General features: G+C 56.1%; 1 protein-coding gene across 1 annotated transcript; it reads right to left on the reverse strand.

Annotated features, from left to right (window-relative positions):
* Positions 1-698: 698 nt before the first annotated feature.
* INKA2 (inka box actin regulator 2) lies at positions 699-11,463 on the reverse strand. Its single transcript, XM_050985006.1, has 2 exons — positions 11,366-11,463; positions 699-2,508 (listed from the first exon to the last, which is right to left on the reverse strand). The coding sequence occupies exons 1-2, from the start codon at positions 11,399-11,401 to the stop codon at positions 1,546-1,548; spliced, it is 999 nt and encodes a 332-aa protein (XP_050840963.1). The 5' UTR covers positions 11,402-11,463; the 3' UTR covers positions 699-1,545.
* Between the last annotated feature and the right edge of the window lie 244 nt (positions 11,464-11,707).

An 11,707-nucleotide genomic window follows, 5' to 3' on the forward strand; every position in this document is an offset into this window, starting at 1 on the left:
AGCTGGAGTGAGGGGAACAGGTTTGGGAGCACAGCCCTGCTGGGGCACAGGGCACCTGCTGGGGCTCTGGGCTGAGAGAACAGCAGGGCCAGCAGCAGGCTCAGCTCCCCGTGGCTGTGGCAGGACCCCTGTCCCTGTCCCTGTCCCTGTCCCTCTCCTCCAGCCAGGGACTGGCAGGCTCTGAGGCTCTTCCCTAACCCTAACCCTAACCCTAGCCCTAATCCTAGCCCTAACCCTAACCCTAACCCTAATCCTAGCCCTAGCCCTAGCCCTGTCCCCCTGCCCGTGTCACTGCTGGGGGAGGCAGGATGGATGGGGAGGCTGCAGCAGCCCTGGAGGTGCAGGGCTGAGCAGGGGCTGTGCCTCTGGAGCAGGGCTGGAGCAGGGGCTGTGCCTCTGGAGCAGGGCTGGAGCAGGGGCTGTGCCTCTGGAGCAGGGCTGGAGCAGGGGCTGTGCCTCTGGAGCAGGGCTGGAGCAGGGGCTGTGCCTCTGGAGCAGGGCTGAGCAGGGGCTGTGCCTCTGGAGCAGGGCTGGAGCAGGGGCTGTGCCTCTGGAGCAGGGCTGGCACCTTGGCAGGGAGCTCTGCTGTGATTCACAGCCTCTCCTTGAATGGAAACTCTTCTGGCTGCCCCCAGACTGCCCAGCCCCAGGTGGGAACAGCCAGGGAACCCCCCGAGTGAGAGAACAGAGCCAGGGTGTCCCAGAGCAGAGGGAGACAATCCCACTTTATTGGAAACTCTCGGAGAGTCGGACACTGAAGAACTTGGTTCTGTCAAAGCAGGGTTTGTACAACAGCAACAGGGAACACAACAGGAGGTGGGGGACTGAACTTTGCATCTGGGTGAAAATCCAACAATAAACTTCAGCAGTGCTGTACCTGGGGAGATCACAGGGACAAGGGGAGGGGAGGGGGCAAACCCACCGAGACCCCCGGGTCACAACACCCCGTAAGGAGCCTTGTGCCCCTCTGGTTTGACTGGCAGGGGAGGGAGAGATGCTGGCAGGGCACCAGGGATACAGGCTAAGGGAAACCCCCCAAAGCTGGGGGTCTGCCCCCTCTCAGCAATTGTTCAAGTCTTATAAATTCAAACTTATTTCTTTCCATTTAAATAACAAGTGCTTCAGGTACTAGGCTTGGGATGCCTGGTTTGTAACTCAGTTTCAAGTGCACACAAGCAGGAATAGATTTTTTTAACAAAACTATATATATATATATCTGCACACTCATACACACACGTGCACACCGTGGATTTTGTGCTGCAACATAGAGCCGGAGATGATGGAATGGGCCTGGCCCCAGGAGCTGCTCACCTGTGGCACCCTAAAACTGCTAAAGATCTGCATTATTTTCACCAATATTGGTCCCCAAGGTCTCCCCACGTGGAGCTGCTGCTCAGGCGGTCGCAGTTCTCCAGAAAATTCCGTGTGCAGGCCAGTGAAGCCTGCAGCACGTTCTGCAGGATCCCTGTGGAGAGCTCGGAGTGCCCTGAGCAGGTGAGTGGCCTCCAGCTGGTGCTGGGTGTGGAGATGCTGGGCAGGGCAGGCTCACACCCAGACAGCCGTGTTGATGTCAAACCCTGCCTGGCTGTAGTCCCTTGAGTCGGGCACTTTCCTGGTGCCCATTTTGGGGTGCTCGCCACGGCCCTCTGCCCTCGGGCACCTCTCTGCTTTGCTGTGATGGCTCTGCAGGTTCCCATGAAGGGGCAGGTAAAACGTCCCCTTGAGTTTGTTGATCTTTTTGGACCTCTTGGAAATCTCGGGCTGTTTGTCCTCGGGAGGGAGCCAGCAGGGCTTCTCCTTGAGCAGCCTGTCGCGGTCCGGCCGGACGCTCCTCAGGAACTTCTTGAAGATGTTGGCTGTGAGGGAGAACTTCCTGCAGAGCTCCTGGGACCTGCTCGTGGACAGGGACGCCTCGCCCTTCTCGCCCTTCTTGTCCAGCTCGGGCAGGTCCAGCCAGTTCCCCACCAAGTCTGCGAAGATGTTGTCCCCCAGCACCAGCGGCTGCCGGTTCCTGCTCTGCGACATCAGGGACGAGGTCCAGTCGTGGCCATCGTCACAGCCCGGGCACTCCTGGCACAGCAGCCAAGCCCCAGCTGTGCCCTGGCTGGGCTCCAGGGTCCGGGGCTGGCCGTGCCCTGCGCTGCCGGGCGCCCAGCAAGGTCCTTTTGGGGGGCACACGCGCTCCCCGCAGAGGCTCCGCGAGGAGCAGGGGCTGTCTCGAGGCTGGTCGCTCTCTGGGAGCGCAGCAGGCTGGGACACACAGGCTGGCTGTGGCCCGGGACACGCCAGGGACGGGGGGCAGCGTCCCTGGGTCCCCCCCGGGCGCGGCTCCTGCCCGGCCTCCGCGCTGCTCCGGCAGCAGCGGCGCTGCTCCGCGGGGCTGCGGCACCCCGACAGGTCCAGGTGCTCCAGGGCCGTCTGCACCTGCAGCAGCTTCAGCTCCTGCAGGGCGCCCATCATGCAGTTCATCTGCTCGTGCAGCCCGTCACCCACCTCCTTCATGGAGAGCTGCGGAGGGAAGAGCACAGCGGGTCAGGGTCCCCGTGGGTCAGGGTCCCCAGCAGTGTCCCCCGGGGTCAGGGTCCCCAGCAGTGTCCCCAGGGCAGGATGGGGCAGCAGGGCAGGGCTGAGCAGCTCTCTGGGCCATGCCCTCCCTCCTGAGCACACCTGCCACCCACCCCACCTGCACTGCATCCACTTCAGCCAACAGCACCCCGATCCTCCTGAGATTTTTCTAGGAGCGTGCCTCTAGGAGTAAGAGGAGCTGACGGAAGTGGATTGTTTGACCTGACAACAAAAATAAAGAGTTTGTGTTTCCATTAATTGCTTGGCAGAAGCCCAAGGTGTAGAACTATGAATGGTTTTGGCCGCCACCAGTTTTAGGATATTCTCGTGCTTTTGAGTCTTTTGTGCCCTGTCACCAGCTGAAATCAGAAGCCAGAACAGAGCCTTGGTTCCTTACATGAAGTGCTCAAGTAGATTAAAAATAAACACCAGGAAGAATTAAATTGTTAGTCCACAACCCATCTCCAGCTCTCAATGCCCTCAGCATGGGCACCTCTCGCTAGAGGACAATCAAAGACATTTCGGTGCACTGGAAATTTTGCACAGAACCACCAACAAACTCCAGGATTACTTACATTCAACCAGGAATTCTTTGATTCCCAGGCTAGGACCTTTAGTAGCAGTTCTGCTTCATCCCTGAACCTCACTACAAAGATTGAACTTTCTACGCCAGGCTTAAAAAAAGCAAGTTATTCTCCAGAGCTTCCCGACTCCCCCTCTCTTCGCTCCGCTGCCTTCTCTCTCTCACGCAGGATCTGGATCATATTCCCAAAGCAGCACCAGGAAGCAAACGGGCTCCACTTCCCAACAGCTGCCACTGAGTCATTTTTAGCAGGAGGGGGAGTGGGAAGGGGCTGGCAGGGCTGGAGGTGAGGCCATGTCACTCTGGCTGAGGTGGTTTGCAGAGATTACCCCGTCCTGGGAAGCTCCAGCCTACGCTGTCACCAGCAGTTTAAAAAGCTCGTCACCATTTTTTGTACAGCAGCAGATCTCAAGGTTAGGGTGGAAAAGGGCAGCTTTTTATTTTATTCCTATGTTCAGCTTTACATTCCCAAGCTTTATTTTCCACATCTCCTTCATTTTAACTTAGCTGGTTCAATTACTCGCTCTATTTCCATCTCTGTACGTGGAGCTGAGCAGCGAGGAAGAGCAGCCATCAGAAAATTGTGACAACCCAGCTCTCTAAGGGGAAACTGCTCAACAGTTTCTGACCACAAATCCCATTTCAAACCCCAGAACCTAGAACTGAACTCACCAGCAGGTTACATTCAGAGCTTTCCTCTCAAGAAACTTGTATATCACCCAGAATGAGCACACAGCTACAAAGATACAGAAAATCTGTGCTCAGCTTCCTGATTCCACTACCCAGAGCCTCCAGCTATGGCATTTCTTAACATCAGCAAATAAACTCCTGCTGCAGTCGTGCAAACCATGTCCCAAGTGCAGCCCCACCGCGCTCCTGGTTCCCACTCCGAGCTGGGGCCAGCCTCGGGCAGAACTGCCACCTTACCTCTCCAGATCTGCTGAGATGCTGCTCCTCCTAACCTTCCTTGCCTCATTAATGGCAGCCTGTTTTATCTGGGGCTTTGGAAAAAGCTGGATTTGGAGCCAGCTTGGCCCCTCATTGGCCACTTCCCACCAAATCCCCTGGAGCAGTAATCGCACCCCGGGGAGCGCAGGGTCCTGCCTGGACCCGGCTCCTCCAACCCCCTGGGCTGCCCCAGCCCCCTTGGCACTGCCCTGCAATCCCCCTGGCCTCAGGGACTGCCCCGGGCTGGGGGCTCAGCCAGGCCAGCCCAGGGAGCATTAACCCTTCCTGGGCAGTGCTGGGCAGTGCTGGGCTCGCTGCTCACAGGCAGAGCCAGCTGCCCCCAGAGGAACAGGCTGAGCCCAAAGGCAGCACCTCTCCTCCTGAACAGAGCACCTGGGGCTGCCAGACCTGGGGCCAGCACCAGCCTGGGCAGCCTGAACCGCTGGAGAGGAAGAGGGGATGTTCTCCTGGGAGGAAAGGCTCTCCTGGGAATGCGAGTGGGGGTCCTGGGCTGAGCCCCTGGCAGCACAGGGGAGGAGAGGAGGCTCTGGGCTGTGGCATTTGGTTCCCTGCCCCGGGAGGGGCAATTTCCCCCTCCAGCCCCAGTGATGGGAACCCCACCCTGCAGTCCCTCCAGCAATCTGAACCCCACCAGCAGCCACCGAGCTCTCGACATCCTGAGACTTTCAGCTCTGCTGGCAAACCTCTGCTGCTGTGATTTCGGGTTGTGCAAGTTAAAAATGAAGCAAACCAACCCCTCTGCTTTATCTTTTGCTCTTCTTGGTATCTGCTCAGTCTTTTACAGAACTGGAGAGAGAGGGAAGCCCAGCCCAAAGTGAAGTCACTGCCTGGTGACCGAACAGCCTGCAGGGCTTGGATTCCATCCACCTGCAATTAAGAGTACTCACCTTGGAAAGAAAATTCTGGAGGGAAAATAAACCTTCCCCAGTGCCTAACTGCCAGCCTCTCCTCCATGCCAAGATCTCAGCTCTCCCAAGTTCAGACTAGCTTCTCAGAGACTCTCCAGAAAAAGAACAATGTCCCAGAGAAGAGAGATCACCTCCCTGGCAGAGGGTCAGGACTGAACTACCTGGTCTGTGAGAAGAAAAAGGGATTCTGCAGAAATTCAGCAGACTGGGCTGGAAATCAAATGGATGCATGGCTGGAGGTGATGGGAACTCCAGGCTGAAGGGACAGCCCTCCTAGCCCCACTGGCTCTGGGTCACAACTTCAGGCAGAAGGAACTCAGATTTGTGTCCCCAGTATCTCATCTGAGACACCCAGCCCTTCCACAGAAGTGGTGGTTTGGCTTCTCTGCTTCAAACAAAAGCCCTCTCAGAACCACAACAACTTGCAGATATCCAAATCTAGCTCTATAAACCAGTTAAAAATCAGATGCCTCAAATTGGATCTCATTATTCCTGAAACTTTTGCAATCCCTAAAAATTGGCATGAAAAATTTGATGTCTAATTCTGCACAAGCCAACTCATGCCTTTTGAAGCAAGACAAGTACTCACAGGGCTGTGCTCCCCCTCGGTGCCTGGGACTGGTGTGTGATGGGAGAGGTTCCTTTCTGCAGCACTGAGGTATTCCTGGCTCAGCCCTCCTGTGCAGTGTGACCCCGGCAGCTCTGCCTCAGTGCTCCTCCAAAGCAAAGCTCATTCACACTAGAGACCCCCCAAGCACTGAAAACTGAAGTGCAAAATTCAAAATTCCACTTTCTCATGATCATCAGGGAATATTCAGCATGGGGGGAACCAAACACAGCTGCCAGAGCTCACATACAGAGGGGTTTTTGCACCATCCTGAGCAGCAAAGGCACCAACTGCTTTGGAGGCCACCCTGTCCACGATCTCCTCACCCCCAAACAATAACCCACAACTGCTTTCACAGCTGGTAAATCACTGACCTTCCACCACTGATTAACACAGCCTGGCCCATGGAACCTCCTCCAGCAGTCACTGGCATTTCACCAAACTCAGCCCCAAACACCTGAGATCCACAAACAAGGGAGATTTTCCTTCCCCCTTCCCAGGTAAATCAGTAACTCTTCCCAGCCCCTTTGGGAACTGATGTTCTCCTGTTACATCTCCCTTCTCTGAGCTCTCAGGATCAGCTCCAGCCCATCTCCTGCAGCCACAGCTCTCTGCATTCCCAGCCCATCCCAGCTCTGCCTGCCCAGGGCCAGCAGCTCCCTGGGGCTGATGGAAAGGAAAAGCCCAGACAGCCCAGCTCCAGCTGAGCATGAGCTGGGAAGAAGAGCCCCGAGTGTGTTTGTCACAACCAGGAGGAAGACAGATGTCCAGCTCTTAGGTAAGAGAAATGCACACAGAGGAAGTTATTGCTAGGAGGACAGGAAAGTGCAAATGGCAAATAGTTCTTTATAATAGTTCTGATGGGCAAGAGAGCCAGCAGCAAACAATTGGTATTTAAAGCAGATGACATAATAGAGACTGAAATTATTTTAGAACTGCTGAGCTGATCATATTGTTTCTGTGTTTCCCTTTGGGTCACTAACTGGATTAATCTCCTGCAAGCCTGCAGTTGTGGCTGGGCACGGCCTTGCTGCACACAGAGCTCACACAGAGCTCTCTCCAGCCCCTCATTCCACCTTCCTTCTCCTTCCCCTGGAGCATGCCGAGGCCCTGCAGTTGTCTTTCTGTCCTTGCATTTCATCACACTAATTCCAGGTGTCTCTTTTACCTCTTGTCTTCCCAGGGTTTGGTAGGTGTGCATGAGGATGCTGTGAGCTCAGTTTATCTGAAAGAGGAAGGATGCTGAAACTGAACCAGAGACTCCCCCTCACAACAATTTCAAGCTCCTGAGCAGATGTTAACCATGGTGGTTAACGTGGTTCACACCACTCCACTACCCACCTTCCTTCCCACTGCAAGGATATTGTTTGTGCTCCCCAATCACACTCCCCATGTTTAAAGGCAAATCAGAAAAATCAGTCCTCCTCAACCAGGATAAAAATGGGCCAAAAATAACCCCAATCTTCAGATTTCACTCACAACCCAAGGATAAGAGAGACCACAGGCCTCGAGGGACAGACTGGCCACTGAAGATGATGGTTCAAAGTGTCAGTTTTCAGCCCAGGCCTGCTGTCCTGGGAATCTGCTCTTTAACATTCCTGATTATGTGAAACTGGGAGTCTGAAAAATCCATCCTCATCTTTAGGTGACTGCTCTGGAAATAACCCAGAGGACAAAGCCTGTGACTGCCTTCTGTCCCCAGTTAAACATGACAGGACATCTGCTGTCAAGTCACTCCCTTGCACCTTCCCCTGAGAACACCCAGGAGTGAGATGTGTGACAACCGCCCACCCTCCTGGCACTGCCCGCGGCAGCCAGGGTGAAGTCACCCACAAAGGGACCTGCATCAGCTGAGACACTTGGAGCTGCCTGCTCCCACCTGCTGGAGCTGCAGCAGGGGCAGTGGACCCTCAGGGCTGTCACTTGTGCCTGGCAGACTGCAAAGCACCCGAGCTGCCCCTTCAGAGAGAGCAGGACTGAAAACACAGCGCGTCCCTCCAGCGTGACACAGTTACCGGAATAGGACCCAGTGTCAGACAAAGAGTAAAAATAATTGGCTGCATTTCCACTCGGACCGAATGTTCTATTCCTGCAGGATATTCATAGCAAGAAACATTGTCTACCAGGACATAAATTAATGTAAGAAGGGAGTCAGACTCTATCAAACTCAGTAATTCGATGCGTTTATGACAAATGTGCAGGAAGAACATTAAAAGTTCCAGTCAGAGTGGTGACTGAAATACTTTTCCTCCCAGAAGAAAGCAACAGAAAGCCCAGATATATCCTGGATTCCTCTGCAAGACCAAAACATGCCAAGGGAAGTTACAAGCACAGCCAAGTAAGGTTACAGGCACAGCTAAGGTGGCTGTGCCCCCTGGCCTGCTACAGCCACACAAAGCCCACGTGCCAAATGAATCTGCCCCAGGGACTCCGCAGTCCCCAGACAGAAAACAATGATTTATTCCACCTGCAGAGAGCCCCAAGCCCCCATCCCACAGTCCATGTCTGGGGTCTGAGAGCGCAGGCAGGCACTGCCACGTGCAGCACAGAAATGAAACTCCTCTCTGCCAATTCCCCAGAAGACAACTCCTGTTAAATCTGAGCTTTCAGCTGAGGTAACTCTGTGACTCTGGGGCAGAACAGTTCTGCTGTGCCTCAGGACAACCTCTGCAGATCCCTAATGCAGGAAAAGGGCTTTGAGGATGGGGATTAATGGCAGGAATGGCACCCTCCCAGGCTCTGGGGCACATTTCACAAGTGCCCCGGGAAGGACAGATGACAGGAGTGCAGAAGCACAGCCCATTCCATCACCAGACCAGCGCTGCACGCTCCCACAGTGCATGCACACATCTCCAGGGGCTGCCCAAGGAGAACGAGTCTCACGCATTTCCTGCAGCCGGGGTGAGGTGCAAAGAGCTGGCACAGGCCGTGGGGAAAGGCTGCCCGGGCTGAGGGTGCCAGCCCCAGCAGAGCTGCCCTGGTCCCCGGGGATGAATGGCTGTGTCAGCTGAGGCTCCCCAGCCACTGCGTGTGGAGGCTTCTGAATGAATTCCAATCAAAGGGACACCACACATGCCAGAAACGATCAGCTTACAATGGAAAACAGGCGGCTGCAACGGGAGATCTCTCCTCGCTGACTGAAAGGGGTCAGATTCATCCTCGGGAGCCCTGGCACAGCTTTCCCAGAGGAAATGGGAAGAGCAGGGCAGGCATGCCCCACCTCGCTGCCCGCTGCCTTGCCTGGCACAGCTCGCTGAGCTCTCAGGGCACAGGTGACACAGGGAGCCTGGGCAGCCCCAGCCAAGCACACCAGCAATTAAATGTGTTTTTAATAAACAAAGCAAGGGAAAGGAAAAACAGAGCTGGAATCCTCCTGTCTCACGCTGCTGGGGGATTGAGTTGCACTGGAAGATAACCTTTCCTTGGGAACTGGGAGCTGTGCCAACATCCACTATTTTTTGAGAAAATCCCCTCCTCAAAACTGGCCCAAAGTCTGGTTTACCAAACCAGAGGCTGCTTGCACTGAGACAAAATGAACTTCTGCTAATGGGACAGTCTCTAACCTTGCCATGTGACACTGAGCAGCCCTAAAAAGCCTGGCTCCTCACTGAGGGGAGTTCTGCAGAAGCTCCCTGCACACCAGGGACACCACATAGCCTGCTGTGCCCCTACAAGCATGGGGATGCCCAGGGCCAGGCTCCCCTGTGCCCCACTCCGGTGGCTCCCTGGCTCCAGTTGGCCAAAGCCATTCTCAGCATTGCTGCCCGTGCCCCGTGGCTCTGAGCAGCCAAAGGCTGGGCAGGAGCTGCCCAGCAGCAAGGCAGGGGCAGAGCTGCACAGCCCAGCTCCCACTGCCCGCGGTGCAGATGGGCCCAGCTGTCCCTCGGGCTGCTCGCTGCCCTTTCCAGAAACACTCTTCTATTTCCATTCCAGGCTGCAGGGACAGAAGTGATTCTGACAAGCTGGAATTGCTCAGGATAGCACTGAGGGCTGTTTCAGTTGCTGCAGCTCCCACTGTCCCTGCAGCTGGCTCAGCCAGGGAGAAGGAGGAGGAGGAGGAGGAGGAGGAGGAGAGCCCGGGCTCTGTCCAGCTGCACCCTGCGGATGTCCCGCAAGCCGCGCTCACACCGCGCTGGGATCGCCGAGGGCCCGTGTGAAAGGAAGTTCTGAACAACAAAAACCGGGCTGTGGGAGGGGGAACCAAAGTGACTGCTGAAAACCAAACGTATGGAGACCTGGCTGCTCTCGGCCAAGTCACAACTTGTCCAGCTGAAGGTGACAACTGCCCCTTCCCGGCGTTTTAAGCCAAGCACACACAGATTTATGCCAGGCTAAGTCATGGTTTATTAATGTAATAAAAACTGTTGCAATTTTACAATTTAAAAAAGCAACTCCTGCATTATAGCAAGGACTGAACAAAGCCAGAATTTTCTCATTTAAAGTATTTTTTTCTGGCTTTCACATTAAGTGTGAGGGATCTCCCTTTCTGTTAATATATTGACTCCTCAGAAGTTTTATTTCATACTACAGAACAGTACGTTCTAGACTCAGAGGCGCAATGTTTAGGCTCCTCTACAAAAATATTGTTCAGATAACAAAACTGATTTGAAGACAAAACACCGATTTAGGAACCTTATTCTTAGGATGTTTTTCTGGAAGCTATTCCTTCTCCCAGCTCAGATTTTCAAGGGCTGTCAGATTATTCTGTACATGTCCCGGTTGGCAGTTGGCATTTCATTCATCACACTCAGGGCACAGCACACCAGTGACTCCCATTTTCCTTTGTTTTAGTTTGTCTTTCACCTCCTGTGTTTGCTGGGGAAACACTGGGAATGCCAGCAGGTTAAATGTCACTGCTGCCACATTTATCCAGAGCAAAAGGCCACTGCCCCAGCCCGTGTTTCACAAGACACCGGGATCTGGAGGAGCACGGGGCTCTCCAGCCCTGCTCCTGCCCTGGGCACAGCTGGAACTTTGCCTGCTCCTCAGGGACGGGGTCACACACAGAGTGCTTCCTGCAATGCAGGCACTGCACAGAACTCCAGGGAGCACGAACCCAGCTGAAATCACCTCCCTCCAGTGCAAACCGGGAGCTTCTCGAATTCAGAAACTTCACCCACCCGTCCCTGCTCTGCCTTGTCTTCCCCTTTTGTTCTCATTATCTATTTATCAGGATAACGCAGACTCTGAGCCAGACCCACTGGAACCCTGTTTTGGGAAGTATCAGTTCCTCCTCCCCACCACCCCAGGCAGCCCCAGAGCAGCAGCAACACCTTCGGGCTGCTGGACAAGCCCCAGCAAGCCCCGGGACTGGGGTTACCCCCGAGCGGGAGCGGCGGGAGGGCGAAAACACAGCTCGTTTCTGACAAAGGCTTTCCTATTAAAGAAGTATTTTCACAGGGTACCGGAGGTGCCAGCGCGCTCCCTTTACAGCCTTTTGATTCCCAGAAAGTTGCTCCTATCCATCTCTGCGGCTGCTTCCCTGATTTCTGACCTGTGCCGGCAGCTTGTCCCTAAAGCCCCCGCACGTCCCCGCCGCGGTTTCTCTCCGACAGACGGACGGACCCCGACCCATAACCGGGACCTGCCCGCGCTCACGGGGATGGCAGCGGCGGGACCCCCGACCCATAACCAGGACCTGTCCCCTCTCACAGCGCTGGGAGCGGCAGGACCCCCGACCCCTAACCGGGCCCCCACAGCCGCCCCGCGGGTGCCCCGACCCCCGGCCCTTACCAGCTCCTGCCGCAGGCGCCGCAGGTGCTGCTCCATGGCCCGGCTCGGCGCGGGGCCGCCGCGGGAGGGGAGGAGCGGGGGCTGTCCGGGGGCTGTCCGGTGTCCGGGGGGCGGCTCCGGGGGGCTGTCCGGTGTCCGGGGCTGTCCGGGGGCTGTCCGGGGCTGCCGGCGGGGCAGGGCGCGCGGCGCGGCGGCGGCGGGGCCGCGTGTGCGGGCGGCGGGGCGGGGGCAGCCGCATCCCCCCGCCCGGCCCCGGCGGCCGCCGCGCTGCTGGAGGCGGCGGGCGCTCCTCCCGAGCCAGCCCAGCGCTCCGCCCGCCCCGAGCGGGCCCGGCTCCCCGCC

The sequence above is a fragment of the Serinus canaria genome, chromosome 26, assembly GCF_022539315.1.
Source record: "Serinus canaria isolate serCan28SL12 chromosome 26, serCan2020, whole genome shotgun sequence".
Taxonomy (NCBI): Eukaryota; Metazoa; Chordata; class Aves; order Passeriformes; family Fringillidae; genus Serinus; species Serinus canaria.